The sequence below is a fragment of the Aspergillus vadensis genome (genome assembly GCF_003184925.1).
Source record: "Aspergillus vadensis CBS 113365 unplaced genomic scaffold BO88scaffold_43, whole genome shotgun sequence".
NCBI lineage: Eukaryota > Fungi > Ascomycota > Eurotiomycetes > Eurotiales > Aspergillaceae > Aspergillus > Aspergillus vadensis.
Window position 1 is genome coordinate 125,909 of NW_020292081.1, and position 20,819 is coordinate 146,727.

At 48.7% G+C, this 20,819-nt stretch overlaps 7 protein-coding genes across 7 annotated transcripts; 4 read left to right on the forward strand and 3 right to left on the reverse strand.

The window, feature by feature from the left end:
- Position 1: 1 nt before the first annotated feature.
- BO88DRAFT_430579 (uncharacterized protein) lies at positions 2-1,738 on the reverse strand (the record flags this gene model as incomplete). The annotated part of the gene is made up of 6 exons (XM_025709263.1): positions 2-117; positions 157-187; positions 227-307; positions 342-428; positions 1,437-1,551; positions 1,632-1,738. 6 exons carry the CDS (start codon positions 1,736-1,738, stop codon positions 2-4), a joined length of 537 nt encoding a protein of 178 aa, XP_025557131.1.
- Positions 1,738-4,333, forward strand: BO88DRAFT_409327 (Hsp70 family protein). The gene is made up of 4 exons (XM_025707925.1): positions 1,738-1,877; positions 1,946-2,072; positions 2,134-2,199; positions 2,324-4,333. The coding sequence occupies exons 1-4, from the start codon at positions 1,851-1,853 to the stop codon at positions 4,105-4,107; spliced, it is 2,004 nt and encodes a 667-aa protein (XP_025557132.1). The 5' UTR covers positions 1,738-1,850; the 3' UTR covers positions 4,108-4,333.
- Positions 4,334-10,102: 5,769 nt separating this feature from the next.
- Positions 10,103-11,765, forward strand: BO88DRAFT_222204 (uncharacterized protein). Its single transcript, XM_025702008.1, has 2 exons — positions 10,103-10,627; positions 10,704-11,765. Exons 1-2 carry the CDS (start codon positions 10,244-10,246, stop codon positions 11,676-11,678), a joined length of 1,359 nt encoding a protein of 452 aa, XP_025557133.1. The 5' UTR covers positions 10,103-10,243; the 3' UTR covers positions 11,679-11,765.
- Positions 11,766-12,251: 486 nt separating this feature from the next.
- Positions 12,252-13,378, reverse strand: BO88DRAFT_420453 (S-adenosylmethionine-dependent methyltransferase; the record flags this gene model as incomplete). The annotated part of the gene is made up of 2 exons (XM_025708448.1): positions 12,252-13,078; positions 13,186-13,378. The coding sequence occupies 2 exons, from the start codon at positions 13,376-13,378 to the stop codon at positions 12,252-12,254; spliced, it is 1,020 nt and encodes a 339-aa protein (XP_025557134.1).
- Positions 13,379-14,092: 714 nt separating this feature from the next.
- On the reverse strand, positions 14,093-14,554 carry BO88DRAFT_222186 (uncharacterized protein). The gene has a single exon (XM_025702007.1). It carries the CDS (start codon positions 14,457-14,459, stop codon positions 14,208-14,210), a length of 252 nt encoding a protein of 83 aa, XP_025557135.1. The 5' UTR covers positions 14,460-14,554; the 3' UTR covers positions 14,093-14,207.
- Positions 14,555-14,993: 439 nt separating this feature from the next.
- faa4 (long-chain fatty acid-CoA ligase FAA1) lies at positions 14,994-17,951 on the forward strand. The gene is made up of 5 exons (XM_025707926.1): positions 14,994-15,741; positions 15,813-15,838; positions 15,902-16,297; positions 16,357-17,501; positions 17,554-17,951. Exons 1-5 carry the CDS (start codon positions 15,287-15,289, stop codon positions 17,641-17,643), a joined length of 2,112 nt encoding a protein of 703 aa, XP_025557136.1. The 5' UTR covers positions 14,994-15,286; the 3' UTR covers positions 17,644-17,951.
- Positions 17,952-19,081: 1,130 nt separating this feature from the next.
- BO88DRAFT_430584 (uncharacterized protein) lies at positions 19,082-19,356 on the forward strand (the record flags this gene model as incomplete). Its single annotated transcript, XM_025709264.1, has 2 exons — positions 19,082-19,095; positions 19,164-19,356. The coding sequence occupies 2 exons, from the start codon at positions 19,082-19,084 to the stop codon at positions 19,354-19,356; spliced, it is 207 nt and encodes a 68-aa protein (XP_025557137.1).
- Positions 19,357-20,819: the final 1,463 nt, after the last annotated feature.

Sequence of the window (20,819 nt, forward strand, 5' to 3'; positions counted from 1 at the left end):
GCTATGGCGGAGCTCCGATGTTGCGGGAAAACGACGGACAACGCAGAGGGAGCAAGAGAGTCGATGGTGAGTAGTAGAGACGACGAAAAAGAAAAGAGGTAATGGGAAGGGAAACAGCTGAAAAGGAGGCCGGTGTCGCAGGGTATTATTGAAAACAGGGTCTAGCCTGAGAGTGGGAGTTTGAAAACTAGAGCTTGTTCGAGTAAAGTAGGTAAAGAGGGAGCACACCACCAGCACCAGATACCTCCTCTCTCTCTCTGTCTCTGCTTTCTGCTCCCACATCGCTTTCCCTCCCAACTGATCCGCCCTTCACTGTTTGGACGATTTCGGAGGGTGCGAACGGATGACGTAAGACTTAGCCGGACCCAATCCGGGGAACCTCCAGCGGCGAATGCGGTCGAGTTCAATTCGAGCCCACCGCTTCCAGCCTGCCTTACATTCTTCTCTCTAGACGGTAAGGAAGATAGATCCTCAAGTCTTTATTTGGTGTACCTAGGTAATTATCGGATTTTGTAAGATCAAATATCGCTTTTGCCTGCACGCAGCATGCCCTACTAAGCCATCCCTCTGTATTGTCTCAAATTTCTGCAGTACGCCTAGTACAAAGTAGACCGAGGTCTCGTGAGGTTTTCCCGTCTAGGTTCACTGGCAGATTTAACGGGAAGCAAGTGTTTCGACACACCACTTGTCTAGCACCCATGGATTCAAACTCGGACGGGCTATCAATTGCCCGTATCAATTTCTATTTCATAGTTACTTCATGACGTTGAATGATATAGGGACTGTTGAAGATATCAACTCCGACTAGTAGCTCTGGATGTTATTTTTTCGGACTAAAGCTACGGAATATATTCTGCTTGGCGATGATGACTCATGACATGTCCATGTCCCTTGAAAGTCAATCCTGATCGATTTCTCTCGACAAACTGGCCAATGGTGAGGGCTAAGCATTTCAGAACCTTTTTTTCGATCGCAATTTGCAGCTTTGGTTCAGACGAAAGGGATAGTAGAGGACGCAGACAGTGTGGTCAGGCATACTAGCACTGGCTATGATTTATCGCTGAGCTATAAATTGTACCTAGCTGGCCAGTGTAAAGGTGCCGAGGCATCTAGTTGATGACAGAAAAGCAATAACATTGACGACTATTAATTTTCCTATTTACTCATATTAACTTCACTTGATACTACCATGAAATTGAGTGCCATCAATAGATATGGCGTAGAAATGAGTAATGCAGGACTTCATTCCAATGAAATTGAATCTATTTAGTCTCAACATGGACGTATTGCTACAAGTGACGTGTATATAGCAACAGCTTATTTCTACAATGATACTGACTAGTATTCCATCCAAAGCAATTGACTTTTGACTCATACTGACACCTGAGCAGTTAGGGGAAAGAGAAAAGAGAGCGATGGAAAAGTATTCAAGCCACAGTGGCAATGAGTAGAGGACACTGGTAGCTTCTGCGAGCTTTTGCAATGGGAAGAAGAGACCGGCCGGGGCAGTGGCTCGGCAACTCAGCTTGAGCGGTCAAAAGGATCGCTGAGCTGCGATTGGATGGCACGCGGTGTTGCCGTGATTCTACCAAGTTCGACGACGGGCCGAAGCTCTCCGGGACGATTTTTACTAGTCCTGGCAGCCGGCGTCCTCCCTTCTTTTCAAGTTTCTTCCTCCCCAGAAAGAGCTGAAAAATTCTTGTTCTCCTTCAACTCTCCTCCTCCCTCCTGTCTCCATCTTATACCCTCCCTCCTATATCCTCCGGCCCTTCGATTGAATCGACTGGCCCATTTCTATATTTCTCTTTTTAATTAGTTGTATTATTTTGTTCTTCTAATCACATCTCACAATGCTGTCCTCTCGCATCACCCGCGCGGTAAGTCCGGCATCCTCATCATTGTCGATGCTAGAGTATTGTTCCTAACATCACATTCTGTGAAACAGCTCCCGCGCACCACTCCTTTCGCTCGCGCTCCCGCTTTCAGAGTCCCCGGTGCTGCCGCTCGCAGATGGAACTCCACCGAGGGTGGTGAGGAGAAGGTGAAGGGCCAGGTCATCGGTATTGACTTGGGTAGGTTGAGAATTCCTGTGCTCGTGATGTAATCCATACAGTATCTAATACAGTCACACAGGTACCACCAACTCCGCTGTTGCCGTCATGGAGGGCAAGACCCCCAAGATCATTGAGAACACCGAAGGTACGCGAAAAAATTTTCATCCGCCGCGCCAGTTCCGCAGTGACTCCGAAATCGGAGCTATACGCGGAACCTCGCTAGTATCATGCAGTTGGAGCGATAGGTGGCTGACTTGGAATGCAAATAGGTGCCAGAACCACTCCTTCCGTTGTTGCTTTCGCCCAGGACGGTGAGCGTCTGGTCGGTATTGCCGCCAAGCGTCAGGCCGTTGTCAACCCCGAGAACACTCTCTTCGCCACCAAGCGTCTCATCGGTCGCAAGTTCACCGACGCTGAGGTCCAGCGTGACATCAAGGAGGTCCCCTACAAGATCGTTCAGCACACCAACGGCGATGCCTGGGTTGAGGCTCGTGGCCAGAAGTACTCTCCTTCCCAGATTGGTGGTTTCGTCCTCAACAAGATGAAGGAGACTGCCGAGAACTACCTCAGCAAGCCCGTTAAGAACGCTGTCGTCACTGTCCCCGCCTACTTCAACGACTCCCAGCGTCAGGCCACCAAGGACGCCGGTCAGATCGCTGGTCTCAACGTTCTCCGTGTCGTTAACGAGCCCACTGCCGCCGCTCTTGCCTACGGTCTTGAGAAGGAGGCCGACCGTGTTGTCGCCGTCTACGATCTTGGTGGTGGTACTTTCGATATCTCCGTTCTGGAGATCCAGAAGGGTGTTTTCGAGGTCAAGTCCACCAACGGTGACACCCACCTTGGTGGTGAGGACTTCGATATTGCCCTTGTCCGCCAGATTGTCCAGCAGTTCAAGAAGGAGTCCGGCCTGGACCTCTCCGGTGACCGCATGGCTATCCAGCGTATCCGTGAGGCTGCTGAGAAGGCCAAGATTGAGCTGTCTTCTTCTCTCCAGACTGAGATCAACCTTCCTTTCATCACTGCTGATGCCAGCGGTGCCAAGCACATCAACCACAAGATGACCCGTGCCAGCCTCGAGTCCCTGGTTGACCCTCTCATCAGCCGCACCGTTGAGCCCGTCCGCAAGGCCCTCAAGGATGCCAACCTGCAGTCCGGTGACATCCAGGACATCATCCTGGTCGGTGGTATGACCCGTATGCCCAAGGTCACCGAGTCCGTCAAGTCCATGTTCGGCCGTGACCCCGCCAAGTCCGTCAACCCCGATGAGGCTGTCGCCATCGGTGCTGCCATCCAGGGTGCTGTCCTTGCTGGTGAGGTCACTGACGTCCTTCTGCTCGATGTCACTCCCCTCTCTCTCGGTATCGAGACCCTTGGTGGTGTCTTCACCCGTCTGATCAACCGCAACACCACCATCCCCACCAAGAAGTCCCAGACCTTCTCCACCGCCGCTGATTTCCAGACCGCTGTCGAGATCAAGGTCTTCCAGGGTGAGCGTGAGCTCGTCAAGGACAACAAGCTCCTCGGAAACTTCCAGCTTGTTGGTATCCCCCCTGCCCACCGTGGTGTTCCCCAGGTCGAGGTTACCTTCGACATTGATGCCGACTCCATCGTCCACGTTGCCGCCAAGGACAAGTCCACCGGCAAGGACCAGTCCATCACCATTGCCTCCGGCTCCGGTCTCTCCGACTCTGAGATCCAGTCCATGGTTGAGGATGCTGAGAAGTACGGTGCTCAGGACAAGGAGCGCAAGGCTGCCATCGAGGCTGCCAACCGCGCCGACAGCGTCGTGAACGACACTGAGAAGGCTCTCAAGGAGTTCGAGGACCGCCTTGACAAGGCCGAGGCCGACCAGATCCGCGAGAAGATTGCCACTCTCCGCGAGTTCATTGCCCAGAACCAGTCCGGTGAGGGCACTGCCACCGCTGAGGAGTTCAAGCAGAAGACCGATGAGCTCCAGAACGCCAGCTTGACCCTCTTCGACAAGATGCACAAGGCTCAGTCCGAGCAGCAGCAGCAGCAGCAGCAGAGCGGTGAGGGCGAGAACAAGGCCTAAATGTACAACCACTAAACTCCCCATGACTTGAACAAGCCATGGGTGTTTCCTGTATTCCACCTTTGCGTTATTCCCTAGAGCCTTTCCTCTTTTTTCTCTCCGATGTTTTAACACGCATGATATGTATACATACCTGATAGCTCTGACTGATCTATCCCTGTTCCGGTGTATTGGTGTTTTATTTACTCTTTCTCATGTTCATTTCCCTTCTGTATTCTGATTTCTCTTTTCTCCAATCCCCTCTTCATACCTTTTTGGGCCGGGTGAGCGTTTGCACTTCTTTGACAGGAGGGCCATCCGTTGGAACGGATGCATGGAGTTTACATTTTGTAACTTAATGACATTACGGCTGGGAGACCACGAAAAAAAGGATGTGGTGGGCTGGAATCTGTGACAATAGAATATGAAATTCTCCTCTCGATTTAACAAAACTGTGCTGTGCTGGACCTGATATAATGTGTAGAACTTGGCTGTATACCAGAGAACAAGAGAACATACGTAGACACATACGTAGCCATGTCCTGTGAAACACTGCAGCTATGGAGAACTCACCCAAGTGCTAGCTAGTCTACTAGTAGTCTAATTACTATGACTAGTGACTGATTGAGTGACCACAATACCAACATTCTGGAAATCGCCCCGAAAAAAAAAAAGGCCTGCTGGGCAAAGAGAAGTGGGCCAGACAGGGCAGGGCAGGGCAAAAGGCGCGGCCGCCGCGTACACACAAAACAAGTCTTGTCTGTTAGACTTAGACTACTAGTAGCTTGCTTGACTGACTGACTGACCATGAACCTGGCTGGTACCCTGGTGCCAACCATCTAACTACCTAGTCTAGTGAGTGGGTGGACTGACTAGTACTAGTAATCAAGTCCCATCTATCTATCTATCCAATTTTATTCTGTTCATTTTCTGTGGGTGGATTCCATACTAACTACGGAGTAAGTACTATCCATTCAATTCAGTCATTCGCATGTAATGAGTAATATTGTCCAATCAACCCAAGCTTCGAAGATGGAAACCCACTCTTTCTTCCTGTGGTTAATCTAAGCGGTGTTCCAAGAATTGATTATTATTAGTGTGATTCAGTTTGTTTTGGTACGTAGTAGTAGTAGTAGTCTATTATTGTGCTCTGGGGAGCAAAAGTCGATAGCCTCGTTTTCGGTGCCATGAAAGCTAGCGGGTCGTGGTTTATCTGGGACAGAGGATGATACTTTGGTTGTTGGTGTTAGATAATGTTTGTGTTTATTAGACTAATCTGGGTTAAGTACTTTGTATTCTGTCGGTAGGGTATTTGGCTTTGGCTTGCCAGCTGTTCATACATACATACATACATTCATCCATTTATTATGTTGTGCTGTGTTGTGCGTGATGTGATGATGATCGCAGGTGGGAGGGAAGGAGGGAAGGAGGGAGGGATGTCATTAGATGATGTGATTAATTAATTTAATTGACATGGTAGTTAGTGGTAAATGAGTGGCTGCTGCGAATCAGGTTAAAGGTCTGAGGTGAAACATACATACTTAGTGTACTTATCCTCATCTGGGATGGAGTATTTTGTAAATGTCGCTCGTTGATTGTTATTGTTGTTGCTGTTATTGTTTTTGTTTAGTATACATTGTTGTAAATGTCGTGATAGATTGATCGATCCTTCTTTTTACGGAGTATTTCTTCTTATCATTGAAGGGGGTTGGATGAATTCTCACTAGGAGTGATGAACCTTGCATTGACATCTACAAAGAGAGAAAAGGAAAGAGCACACAGTAAGAAGAACAGGCAGTAAAATCGAAACGAGGAATGAAAACCTGCCACGAGTTCCCTGCAAAAGATTCCGATGATGCCTTGAGAGGGAGAGGACCTGTCCTGGGTTCAAGTTATTTTTCCTTGTTCTGACGATCCTTCCGCTAGATCGAAGCTTCTAGCACGCACAGATTATTATTTCATAAGGGCAACAGAAGAGAGAGAGAGAGAGAGAGAAACCGTGTGAAAGAGAGGGGCGGAAGTGACTTCCAGAGTCCGTGAGCAGAGAAAGAAAGGTAAAAAAAAAATAAGAAAGAAAAAAAAATCTTTCTTCTGACTGGAATGTGAGCAAAGAAACACAGTGAGATGGTGTGCTTGGGGCTACTCTCATCCATCCATTAAGGGACGACGAAACAACCGGGGAGCAGGAAGCAGCGTTCCAGAAGTGGAGCTAGTGATATGCAGGATGAACAGAAAAATTAAAAAAAAAAAAGCCTTTGGACTTATCATCATATTGATCTAATATAGTTCAATGGTGACGGCAGGCCAGAACATCACAAGTTCTGAACCACACACGGTACGTAGTATGGGGTAAGGGGACTATAGTAGGGGTTGTTAAGAGTTTAAGAGACCTGTTTGTTGTCTCTCCCTATCAGGATGTGCGATCGAGGTCCCAATCAACACACCACATCGATGGGGACGGTCGAATCAGATTAATAGCGATGAGGTCGGTACAACTTACTACTTTATTACTTACTGTGTAGTTGTAGTACTTATTGGTTATGAGTAAGTACTAGTAGTAGGCACGGGGAGAAAGTGCAGGACGTACTTTGGTTCTTATCGGCAGTAAGCCCTCCAACTGCAACCAATCGCTGCTGGGAGACTTGCAGGAGCGTTGCAGATGAAGGAACAAATCATCGATGTACACACATGCAGTGAGGAGCTCTGGCCAAGGAATCTCTCATTCTTCTACACAGTAGGGTGGGCAAGGAAAATATTATGGAGATTGGCAAGTGGACTGAATGGAGGGTGAGTGGATGAGACGAAGGGAGGGGGGTGTTAGAGCGCAAGTGAATCCTGTGCTGTTCTTTGGTCAATCAATGAAGAAGAAGAGAAGATGACGATCCTGGCAGTAATACTATCTAGTTGTGGTCTGACATGGCCGGTAACAACGCTCTCCAATAATCTGACAGACCTTTGAAGTGGATTCCTACGGAGTCATTTCTCTCCTCTAAGATAACTTGTGACTAATGAATCAATCTGTGTCACAGATGATTCTGGCAAAACATCCTGATGAGAGCTGTTATTTTCTGCTTGTGTTTCGGCTGGTACCAAAAGGCCAAAAAAGCCTGGATCTCTTTTGCTGGAACGCCCCATTTTTCTGCCCTGACTTGGACCAAACGGGCACTCCTCACGTCCAGCCTAATTTGAGAACCACTTGGAACGAGTCTATTTATTTAGACTGGATAAATTGCGTCTGGCTGCAAAAAAATCTCCCCTTCCATCATTGTCGATCACCGTGTTAACTAATAATGTACCTTGTTCCAGGAATGATCCAGTCAGTGGTGTTTTTTCGGAGGGGAGGGAGGGAGGGTGGAAGGACGAGAGGGATGCCCCGCTCGGTTGATTATTTATTGTCGTTATAATTATGAATTTTATTATTTTGATTATAATTAGTATTTATCATTATTTATTAGTATTTGCTATGTTACTACTACTGTGGTAGTGTGGATGAAAGACTTGAACTGCCCTGGCTGGCCCTCATGGATCCAATCCCACAGGAATCCACAGTTAGTTTAGTTAGCTGGGTTGTGTGTGTGTGTCTTTTTACCAGTGGAAAGGCGGGTATCTTCCCACTTTCCTTCACATTTGCCCCTTGGAACACTCAACCCAGCGAACCAATCTTTGCCCTTTCCCAACCCGTGTCCTCCTCTCGCCTTCAGTTTCTCCCGTATTCAGGGCGGGGACCTTTTTCTTTTTTCCCACCATTCTCATTGCTCTTTCCAATAAACTTCCCCCCTGTCTATTTGTCTACGTAGCTGGTTGGGGAACTTCGGCTTTCCTCAGTGCGAAATAGTAGTAGAAAATTGATAACATTGACACGCTGTATTACCCTTGTAATCCACTCTGGCCATGAGCACAAAACCCCCGATCTTCCATGATCTTCTACTTTCCTTCTCATTAAATTGTGTTACAAACAAGTAGTAGATCAGCCGGTCCTCATTGGTCACTCCCTTTAGTAGCTAAAAATAAACATTACCAACTCCAGCCAGACAAAACTGGAAGTGAACGAAGGGGACTAAAAGGGGATGAGGAAGGAAAAATATTTTACGACTGTTTCTTGGACCGATGACACAAAAAGGCCACAGAATGCTTTTGGTACATTAACTCGACAATTTTCTAGCAGATAAAATAATACTTCTACAGTATATGCGATCATCTAGGTTTCTTTATCAATTGTTGAGATCATGTCAAAGTTAATATGTGGGCGCATTACCTATATGGTCATGGTACATATCGACCCTGGTCTAAATCGATGGTTTTTGCTTCTGCTCCGGCAGAATAACACTACTAAAAAGTACACATCTCAGATCCCAGATAGACCCGGGGGGGGGGATCCGATAAATAATAGAATTTAATATAGATTACTTGGGTTGGTTTGTGTTTGTCACTAGTGTGACAGTAGTGGATTTCTATCGGAGGGGCAGGCTAGTGTACAACACAGAGACATGATTTTCGGGGGGGTGACTGAAGGATTTTGGCACAGAATAATCAGTCCAGTGAGGGCAAGAAAGTGAGTGAGTAATTACAATGATGCTCATGGTTCATTTTCAGGGATGGCGCGAAGACCACTACTACCACCACTGGACCTACTTTTGGTTCTACTAATCTGAGATCGATCTATCTATTTATCTCAAGCAGGATGTTAATTTAATTTAAGATAGAAAGAATAAAAGAATAAATGAATTAATAAGAAAAGAAAAAGAAAAGAAAAGAAGGGAAAAGGAATGAAATGAGATTGTCGAAGTTACGATAGAAAAAGAGAGAAGCAAAACAATAAACAGAAAAGAAAATGGATCTGAATCGGCCATCCCACAAGTCGGAATTCCATTCAGGTTGCAGAAACGGGCAATGAACCAGACAAGTTGTGCAGTCTGTACTACATCGTACTAAGGGCATTATTGTCAATTATTACTACATCTGACACTGGAGCTCACTAGTGCTGTTGCAGGTCCCAGACTTTATCCATGGACTTGTTTGTTTCCAAGGTCCAACTGACCGTAAAATCACTACTTACTATCTACTGACTAGTTTTATTAGCTGCTAGCGTACCTCTCTAGTGGTTGTCTAGAGCTGTCCCATTCGATCTGGTTTAATTACTTTGACCAGTATTGTTCCAATCTTGCTCTCGCCCTCGCTCGCTCTTCTGTGATTAGTATTCCTTCCTCTCTCTCCCTCTCCCCTTCTCTTGCTTTTCTTTTTACATTTATTATTTTTGTTTCCTTTTTCTTTTTTCCCTTTCCCTTTTACTCTATTTACATTAACTATTCTTTTTCTTTTTCTTCCCTTTTTTTCCCCCCTTGGTTTAAACTTTCATGCAAACCTTCCATTAGGATCGCTGCCCGCTAGAACTATCTCTTTTGCGCGCGCGCTTCTCAACAAACAGGCACCAACTGTGACAGTCTTGCCTGCTTTCCTCCTTCAATCCATTGGATCCCTTGCTTAGCCGTTAACCACTCTGCATTTGTCCCTCAACTCTAGTGGGTTGACAACCATCTCAACCGAACATTCGAGGGAAAAAACCGCGGGAAATTTCCTGGTGAGAGAAAACAAAAAAACGGGCAAGGTGCATCGCACTAGCGGCCTCTTTTTCTTCTCTGCTTGGTGGAAGTAGTCCTTGGCTGCGTTTGACATTCTATTCTTCTGATTATTTGCTGCAAGTGTAAGTCCCTCTCTTTCTCTTTTGCTACTTGCTCTCGTCAATACCCCAAACTCTACCATCTGCCACGCATTCTGGTCCTTCTCCACGAAGCCTTGGCCTCTTTCTCCCTCTGCCAACTAGCCCATTGTATCCTCTTCTTATCATCCAGTCATAAACTTCTTCCCTTTTTTGTCCACTCTCCTTCGACTCCTTCTCGCATCTCCCTTTCTCACCCTGCCTTACACACTTGTACTCCTTCGTTCCTCTCTCTATCCATCCCCCCCTCCCCTCTTTCATCTTATTCAGCTATTTCTCAAATCTCATTTCCTGCTGCTTTTTCTTCCGCTCATCCCCCCTCTCCGAGTCATATCATCTGCACACTCCAACAAAGTTTCCATGTGCATGCCAGAACTCAAAAGCGGTAGATTGGATCAACTAATTCTCTGACTGGATTCCTCTTCTTCAGTCCTCTCTACCATGACAGTTGCAGCGCCTCCTGTAGCACCCGTGCACGAGAATGGCATGAACGGAGGTGCCCCCGGACATCATGTCAACACTATGAGCCTCCCCCGTTTCCATCCAATCGCAATGAATCCGCCGCAACCAATCCCGCCAGAACATATGATGCCTGCCCATCATCAATTTCGTCCTTTCCACCCCCCTCCACTGCAGGAACAGGGTCCGCCTGCACCTGGTCCGCCGGGTCAACCATTTCAGATAGATCATATTGAGGCTCGCCTCAGGCAACTGGAACATGAAGAGGCGGCTCGCATGGCGGCCCGTAGTCATCTTCTCGCCATCCGGAAGCGAGAGGACGAGGAATTTCGTAGGATGACTGAAAATGCGGAAGCAGAAGAAGAGGTATGGTTATTAGATTGTGATATAAAATTTCCCCACCGTTTCAACTCTGACATGGATTCTTTTGCCTACAAATCAGGAACTGCGTAGGCAACGGAAACGAATTAAGCGGGAGTCAATGGGACTGGGATTTAATGCAAGCCTGGACTCTCCGCCGCTTCGACCAACGCCGCCTCGCCGATTATCGGAAACCAATGCAGCGACCACCCTTGCATTCTTCAAGCAACAGAGCCCTCCGGAGCCTCGTCCAATTCCCCCGCCAGCACAAGCGGCACCGCCCCATCCTCCACCGCAACACATTCACCATGATCCGACCGGTGCCACGTCAATCCGACGGAAACAAAAATATACCATAAAGAATGTTGAAGCTTGGGGGGAGCGTCATGGACGTCCGGCCGCGCATGACCCTTCTGGACGGGCGCTCTGGAAGCGGCCGTCGGACGGCAGCTTGGTGTATCTCACATGCCCTGTTACGGGCTGCGGCAAGGCCGACTTCGTGACCTTGCATGGCTTCATGTGCCATTTGACCAAAAAGCACAAGGATCGTAGCCTGGGCAGTCAATCCCGGGCGCTTGAGGTGTGCGGTATAGTGTTTGATCCTAACGCTCCGCTGCCACCCGTGGCTACCGTGAACCGGGCATCTACTGAAGAAAGTCGCCTGGAATCGGGTCCTGCGGATGGCGAGGGATATCAGCAGGAGATGGAATATTCTTCTGCGTCAGATGAGGAGGAGAGTCGGGAGGTCCCTGTGAAAACGGAGGCCTCAGATAGGACACTGCCTGCGCCGCCGGCGGCCATGCCTCCGGCGCCGGAGCAAATACCAGTGCCGAGAATGAACGGCTCAACTAAGCAATCCATCTCATCGATTATCGATCGCGACCCGGAGGATGAACCCCGCGGGCGACTAAGCTCAATCCCGCCTCGGCCGGCTGAGGCACCAATCCAGGCGTCCCCGGATCAAAAGCCCTCGATCAAGGACGAGGCCGAGTTTCCTCGGCCACATGAGACCGAGAAAGAGAATACTGACCCTAAAGACACAACCGAGGCAAAGTAATATATACAAATACATCATAATTACTGGTTATTTTCATTGCGTTGGCCTGTGATCAGGCAAAACTTGCATTTTTATCACCTTGCATAGTCCGAGCATGCTTTTCTGATTCTGTTCATATGCAGCTCTTGCGTCAATACCCTCTTTTCTCTTTGTGGGAGGCCTTGTGCACGTTCATTAATAATGTAATGTCTTACTCTTGTCGCAATAATTGACCCTCTTTCCATGTATGCTTGGATTGATGGGAATTTTCTCTTCTACACATGCCCCTCCATCCCTATGCCTCCAATCACTAGTACACTCTATACCCTTATAAGCCCCAGTCAAAGATGATATCTTGATCCCCGGTGCACAGTTATTGTGTCTTTTATCTTCTTGCTCTTGCTTCTCACAAGAATGTCCATACTGCCTCGGGATGTTTATACATGCATAGCTGAACAGCTTCTGGCCGGAACGATGCATTTGAGAGACACGAGTCTCGTCCAAATGGAGTCCCTCAACTCCGGTCATGTCCATAGTCCATGAAAGACATATCATTCAGTTCATCTCAAGTCTAACCTAGACCCCAACCCAAATCTACCTCAAAACCAAAATATGCACCAAATACCCACTCCCAGACATCAACTTCTCCCCCAACATCTCATCACTGACCCTCCACACCCGAAACACCCTCAGTGTCTCCCGTAACCACGCCTCAAACACCTCCGGCGACCGCTGCTGCTGCGCAATCACACACACCGTCGGCGTCCTCCCTGTTCCACTAGAACCCCTCTCATCAATACCACTCCCAGGTGGAGTATACACCGGCCTCAAGCGACACAAATCCGCACACGTGCGCACAAACGGCGCTACCAACGCTTCGTTGTAGATACAGTCGCATGATACCACCACATCGAAACCTTTATCTTCTTCCTCTCCACTACCATCCACAGTAGTGGTAGTACATAATCCCAAACCCTCCTTAAGCGATCCCGCAACATCCAACTCCCAATCTAGGGATGTGATGATCACATTCCCATTCCCATTCCCAGTTCCAGTCGCATGTCCCTGGTGAGATTTCCGAGCCACTGCTGATGCCTTACTGGACTTCTTCCCCGCCTTGGATGATTTACTACTACTACCTCCACCGGTAGAGGTAGAAGTAATGGTGCTGGCATTCTCATCCAGATTCTGGCGAAATAATTTCTGCACGTATTCCTGGTCCGTGGCGATGTAGTGAGCTATCTTTGGTGAGAGGGATAGGGCTAGTAGGGCGGAGATGCCGCTGCCTAGTTCGACGATGGTGGAGGTGGGAGTTAGGATGTTGTGTGTCCAGAGGGGGTTGACTTTGGTATTGTTATTGTTGGTGGTGGTGGTGTTGTTGGAGAGCCATTCTGCGATGAGGGGGGTGATTTTCCAGAGGACTGTTGTAACGTTATTAGATTGTTTGAGGCAATTGGTAAAGTTGGTGATTTTGTGGTATTTGTGATGAAGGTGATGATGATGAGGGAGGGTTATGGTAAAGGCTCACCTGCACCGGTTGTACCGCCTGCTCTGGAAGATGATAGCAGAGTTGGAGATTGATGAATGGTATAGTCTTGGTCGTGGATGGTCAGGTCGATGGTTGTGGCGCGGGAGTCGACAAACCCTAGGTTGGCGGAGGGGATGTCTTGGGAGAAGAGGAGGAAGGATTCTATTTGTTTGTAAATGGTTTTTGGTCCCATGGTTATTATGTGTGGTATACGGGGGTTTAAAGTGGCTTATATAGGTATACACGCTTATAGGTGGTGGTGGTGATAATGATATTGCAATCGAGCATGGCATGGGAACATACCCTCTTCTGCGTCTTCGACTTCTTCGCCGATAGTGGCGAGGAAGTTTGTGAGTAGATCCATGGTTTCTTGGAATAAGATGTCTGCCTGTCTGTCTAGTGTCTACTAGGTATACAGAGGGTATGTGTTTCAATTCCCACTTAGGGTAGGCCTGTTTGCTTCTGATATTGGCTGTCCTGGTCAGTCAGTAGTACTTAGTCATGAAGTCTGTCGATCGGAAGTTTCATCTGCAGTGGTGGGCGTTGTACAACGGAGATAACCAGGGTGTGAGAAGGGGAGAATTGAAGTTTTGACTGCAATAGGGCTTGCAATGGATGAAGAACTGGCAATGATACTGAATTTGCGGTGGTTCTGACCGACGGGAAGTTTTCCAGCATTGTAACGGCTGGCATTCTGATTGGTTGGCGGGAAGGGGGTCTCACAGTCACACCGCAGAGATCCTTAAAACGTTTCTTCATGTATGCTGCGACTGCATAAGGGGGTCGATGCATAAGTGGATGAAGGAGGTCGTGGGAGTGTGAGTCTGCAGTAGAACTTGACAAAGTCAATTACCAATAGTCTTTGGTCGGGATGTGTGGTGCCTGGATACTTCCTACGGAGTAGATAGCTATTGACGGTGGAAATCCCAACAAAAGCGGAACTGGGCTTAGCCCGCGACCAAGACTTTCCGATCGCTTTTCTTGAATCATGAACTGCGAATCCCTTGGACTCTAGAGGCTTCTTATGCCGTCATCGGGGTGGGAATCTCTGAAATTGTGGATTCAATTAGTTCATATATCTCTCCTTGGCTATAGGTACGTAGTGAATCTAGTCTGCTTACTGTACTAACTGCTGTCATGTCGGGGCAGCTGGACAAGCTCCATAGTTTGTGTTTTGTGTCTGTCCCCATGATCCCCTGCTCTTCCCCGTGTGTGTCAGAACCTTGAAGCTGTCGGCTGTGCTGGACCGCGGCTAGTACTTTATGATGTTGCATTCAGATTCCCGACCGATCTAGACGATGCATGAGCCTAGTAGTAGTAGGGGAGGTACTACTGGTACAGTAGTCGTGGCCTCAAGGGGAGAGCGTTGTCACGATCGCAACCATTGTAGCGCATTGCGAGAGCGGAGAAATCAGTCGAATATAGCCAGTAAAACAAGACCATATAATAGAACCAAGGAACACGATGTGCAGGGGAAGAAGGATCGCAAAAAGGGACTTTGACCCATCCGTCATTGTAACCGGAGGTGGCGGAGGAGCCAGAAAGCACCTTAACTTGGGGGACCGCCTTGACCTTCCCGTCCAGCCACAACAAATACTCTCTCTCGCTCTGACTTCATTTCCGATCTGCAGCTTCATCTTCTCCTCTTCTGGTGCTGCTGCTACTTCTCCTCCTCCACTACCTTCTCCTCTTCTCCAGCTTCCCTTCCTATTCCCCCCTCTTCTCCTCTCCCCTTTTTACCCCCATCTCATCCGGGTTCCTTACCATCTACCGCCCGTATTTTCTCCCCGCAATCTCGCCCGCCTTGGAAGGCTTCTTGTGTTTCTTGCTACGGCTCCACCTGCAACCTCATCCCCCCGGTTTGCAGTCCGTCAGTGTGGTTTTGCACTCCCGTAAGTCTTTTGAGTTCTGCGCTCCGGCCCTCTTTCTCTGGTTCCCGTCTCTCTGTGCTGTTGCTTTTTCCATTGCCGTATTCGTTCAGACCGAACCTAAATTCTCCAACATCGACTGACCACCACACCCCATTCTTTGTTGGACAGACCAAGTCCCCTACAGATCCTGTCTTCCCTTTCCCTCCGTCTAGAACCCCTGTCCCACCAAAATGCCGATGTCCAAGAAGGAGCTCCAGGAGCTTCGCATCCAACCGCGCATGTACAAGAAGCCTCCGTTCTCCGTAGAGGCTCCTGGATACGAGCCGGTTGAGGGCGAGACCATTCCTCGTCGACTGCCCGCCGCCAAGGATGGCCTCATCCTTCGCCCGGCTGAGGATGTCGGAACCACCTACGATGTCTTCCGCCGCTCCGCGCGTGTTTACGGCAATGCGAAGGCCGTCGGAACTCGTCACTTGGTCAAGACCCATGTCGAGAACAAGAAGGTCAAGAAGGTCGTCGATGGTGTCGAGAAGGAGGTCGACAAGCAGTGGACCTACTTTGAGATGAGCGGCTACAGCTACAAGAGCTTTGTCGAATACGAGAAGCTGGCCCTGGAGCTCGGCTGTGGATTGCGAAAGCTCGGTTTGGAGAAGCCCGACAAGATCCACCTTTACGGCGCAACTAGGTGAGTCTGCAGTTGAGATTTACCAACGTACATGAGGAATGCTGACGTTGCGTCTTTTTCTTTTTCCGCAGTGCACATTGGCTGGCCATGTCACACGGTTTGTGCCCAAACATCTACCTTGGCTCATTGGTCGGCAACTAATCGCAATTCTTGTGAACAGGTTCCGCATCTCAGTCCCTGACCATTGTCACCGCATATGACACCCTGGGTGAGGAGGGATTGAAGCACTCTTTGGTCCAGACATCCAGTGCCGCCATCTTCTGCGATCCCGTTCTCATCCCCTCCGTGGCCAACGTTTTGAAGGATGTCAAGTCCATCAAGCACGTCATCTACAACACCGACCAGGAGCCCAAGAAGGAACACCTGGACCGTCTCAAGTCCGAGTATGACTACCTGAACGTCATGAGTCTCGAGGAGCTGCGGAAGCTGGGTGAAGAGAACCCCGTGGATCCCGTCCCCCCGGCTCCTGAAGACCTTTGCTGTATCATGTACACCTCTGGTTCTACCGGTCCCCCGAAGGGTGTCTCTTTGACGCATGCGAACGTTATCGCCGCAAGTAAGTTGCTACTCGGAATGCCCTTGGCCAGTCGCCGCTAACACCAACTTCCTACCTAGCTGCCGGTATCCACGAGATTGTCGGTCCTTACATCGGTCCCTCGGATGCTCTCCTCACCTACCTCCCCCAAGCGCACATTCTGGAATTCATGTTCGAGAACCTCTGTCTCTTCTGGGGTGGTACCATGGGTTACGGCAACCCTCGCACCTTGTCGGACGCTTCCATGCGCAACTGCAAGGGTGATATCCGCGAATTCAAGCCCACCATCCTGGTCGGTGTTCCTGCTGTGTGGGAGTCCGTGAAGAAGGGTGTGCTCAACAACCTGAACAAGAACAACTTCCTCATCAAGAGCATTTTCTGGGGTGCCATGTCTGCCAAGAACTTCCTCATGACTGCTGGATTCCCCGGCGCTGACACGGGAGCCTGGTTCCTGGACTCTTTGGCCTTCCGCAAGCTCAAGGAAGCTACTGGTGGCCGGCTACGGATCATGATGAACGGTGGTGGCCCGGTCTCCAAGGACACGCAGAGATTCCTGTCCATGGCCGTTGCCCCCATGATCAGCGGCTACGGTCTGACCGAAACGTCCGCCATGGGTGCCCTGAACGACCCGATGGCCTGGAACCCTGACGCGCTCGGTGAAATCCCCGCCTCTATCGAGGTTAAGCTGGTTGACTTCCCGGATGCTGGCTACTTTACGAAGAACACTCCCCCTCAGGGAGAGATCTACATTCGCGGAGGCAGTGTCAGCAGCAACTACTGGCAGAACGAGGAGGAGACCAAGGAGGCCTACACCGATGATGGATGGTTCAAGACTGGTGACATCGGCGAGTTCGACAATCTTGGCCATCTCAAGATCATCGACCGCAAGAAGAACCTCGTCAAGACTCTCAATGGTGAATACATCGCTCTGGAGAAGCTCGAGTCTATCTATCGCTCTTCCCCCGTGGTCGGCAACATCTGCGTCTACGCCGCCCAAGATCAAGACAAGCCCGTCGCTATCATTGTCCCTGTCGAAGCCACCCTGAAGAAGTTGGCCAACGACAACGGCATCGAGGGCGACTCTCTGGAATCTCTTGTCCACAACGAGAAGCTGAAGTCTATCGTCCTCAAGCAGCTCCAGACCGCTGGTAAGGCCGGTGGTCTGAAGGGTATTGAGATCATCAACGGTGTTGTCCTCTCCGACGAGGAGTGGACCCCTCAGAACGTAAGTAATACATCTCTTCGCTTCTATGGAAGGGTATACTAATTAATGACAGGGCTTCATGACCGCCGCTCAAAAGCTCCAGCGCAAGAAGATCCTCAACCGCTTCCAGGACGACATCGACCGTGCCTACGGCAAGAAGTAAAACACCTCCGATTATAACTAAAGTCCGCGCACAGCGAACCCTCATCTCATCTCGATCAGCCGCATATCTTATGCCTGCTTAATTAGTATATCCTCTATATCCCTCAGCAACTGTTCTGTTCTGCTCGCATTATGTTTTTGATCCTGCTAATTTCGTTTACTTTTTCTATTCCTGTTGTTCTATGATATACATGTATCATGTTCTCTCCTTTCTTCGTGTGTGTTTGTCTCCGCTTAGCTAACTCTCGATGTGATACTCACTCATCCCGGTGTGTCTATGCCATATAAAATTCATCAATTTTCATTCAACTCTACCTCGTTCGTAAGTTACCAGTAGCAGCTATATGAAGCAGACAAAAACTCCCCATTTTGAGATGTAATCATTCAATAGATAGAAAGATGGATATGTCCTAGCTTCATCCCCTATTCATATTATCTCTTATCTCTCTCTACCCCTTTCCTTATCTTGCGACCCTCTAGCTAAGCTATCTTATTCTATCTAGTTCCTGTAATAGCTTCGCTGAAGCCATTACTACTGCTAGTGTACCATTGAAAGTAAATGAGATGGTTATCTACTGTATACTCAAGTGAAGTAATAGGATGACTCGTACCATACATGTTCTTTCTCTTATGTGGAATATTCCACATTTCACATTTGATAAGGTAGTATAAAGTCTCCTATCTATCTATCTATCTATTCATCTATTTGCTATATAGTATGCCCTGCAGATATAGATATTCGTTATAATGAATACTGGTGTTGATAGTCAAGTTAGAGTTCACGTAAAATAGATAGTATAGGCAATTAGGTAGAGAGACATTACAGAGATAGTACTATTTAGTACTACTAGTAGATAGCTGCTGCAACGCATGAGTCAATTAATTCACTATGAATTCAGTATGATTGAGTGTTCGTTGTATATGATATGATTCATGACTTACTACTTCGGTGAATAAATTGTCTACGTAGTATTAAATCTGCTAGGGAAATGGCTATGTAGAATTGATCTAGAGGATCTACTACTTAAAAGTTTCAAGTATGATATACGTCTCATTGCCGAAATCTTATTTTCCATCTTGAGTGATATACATGCAGTGCATGCTTCTTGTGATGGGTAATATGTCAGATCAATCCTTCCTTTCTTTTCTTTTTTCTTTCTGATGTGTCTGAAAGAGGGGATGAAGATACAGGTCATTTCGTTAATTCGATGGTTCCTGGCGCTATATTGACTGGGACGTAATAGGAAGGCGGAATTGGACGCCAATTGACTAAACCGTATCGAGACTAGTTGGTATTCCAAGTTACTGCCGATGAGAGCTCGATTCGCAACCTTTCCGGACTGCAAAAGAACAATTGAGTGGAACTACCTTACTTACCTGGTGCCTAATTACATTCCTAACATCCGTTTCTCGTGTACTTATCTTTCTTACTTACAAGGATGTCTTTCTGGAGGTGGGTGGTCTATTACAAATCTAATGAGGAAATAGCTTTACGCTGACTGGGGGATACGCACCACACAGCTCATATCGGTCCCTCTCGCCCAAAACGAGAGCTCTATTCGGAATCGGCGTGATGGCCTGGGCGTCGATTGGGCTTTGGGCTTCGCCGCAAGTGGAAAATGCTATGGGTATGGCGCCTACCAAGGAAGAACAGGAGGAGTTGGATCGGAAACTGGCTGTCCGGATATCGAGAGTCGAGAAAGATGCAAAGTAGGTGATGCAGATGGAGGCGGGTACTCTCGGCTACGGTAGTGAGGTTGGGGGTCTGGGTTGAGACGTCAGCAGCCCAACATTGGGTTATCGCAGATGCAGGCCGCCTTGACCGGTTACTTTGAAACACCAATGGGCGTCTTTCACATGTTCTTGCGAGTTGAAGCTGGGGACGGGAATAAGCCAGAATAAAAATAGGCAGAAGCAGATAGGCGGCATTTGAGTCAGAAGGAGAGTTAGGCGAGTTGCAGCAGGAAGCAGGAAATGGGGGAGGGGGAGCGGATGCTCATTTCTTGTCGTGTGTCTAGCCTTGTCAGAAGTTTGTTGGCGGGACACAACATCCGGAGGCCGTTTCGTGGAACAGAATTTTCATGCATGCAATGTCGGGAGAAGTCTTGAGACGACTAGCTGACGAGCCCATGAAGAACCCAGAGAGTTGTGCTGGCAGTTAGCCGATGCTTGTAGGGGTCGAAGCAAGCAATTGAGCGAGTAAAGGGCGAAAGAAGGAAATGAGACAATCTCCACGCAGCTCAGCGCAGGGTGATGTGACAGAGTATGATCTACGGAAAGAAAGAAGGTTTGTCTGGGACAGAATCTTCGCCAGCTCGTAAAGGGGGTTGGCCATGAAAGACTAATGTTGACACGAAAAACAGCCTTGTCAGCACTCGACAGGGGGCTCGCATGGCTGGTAGACTTTCTCTTTCCAGGGGTTACAATCGACACTGGGACCATGGTCTCAGGTTCTGAGCAGAATCCAACGGAGTGAGATCAGCGACCCAGGATCATTTGACGTACAGACGAACATGGGGTCCCTATTTGACTCAGATACTGCTCGGCTATTGCATGCAAGACTCCGAAGGCTCCAATCTGCGACATCAACTGCTCCAGGAAGATGGGTGGGGCGGGTTGCATCCCATCGACTCGCCCGTGGGAAGAGTAGGGGGCGCGCATGGAAGTCGCAGCGACTGGAGTCCTGGCCGTTGAAAAGGGCAAGTCGACAAGTTTCATACATTGCGTTGGGCGCTGACGTTGGTGCGGTGAAACTGACGCAGATTGGATGCAACGGTTGCACAACGATCCGGAGAGTTGTCCAAAGGGACATTGCGGCGTTCTCGTTGGCCGCCCTCTACCAGACCGTACTTCTGTCGGTCAAAATTACCAGGCCTTCTGTGGCTTGCAAGGCTTGGGCCCCATCAGTTTTGCCCGGGTCATTCACCCCCCTCCCTTGTACGACGTGCATGGTGGGCCATTCTAGGGAAGCCAATATTGCCTCAGCAATGCTTGGAGTATTTGGTAGCCATCGGGGACCCCGCCTGCGGGCATTACAGAGGTTGGAAACCACTGGAAAGTTGAAGCGTGTCCAGTTGGTGTGAGATGGGTTATCATTGCTTTGATTCTGCATAGTCTATTGGGACGGACAATAATTCCACGCTGCCGAAACCTGTTGGGGGGTGGGGGATGCTGCTT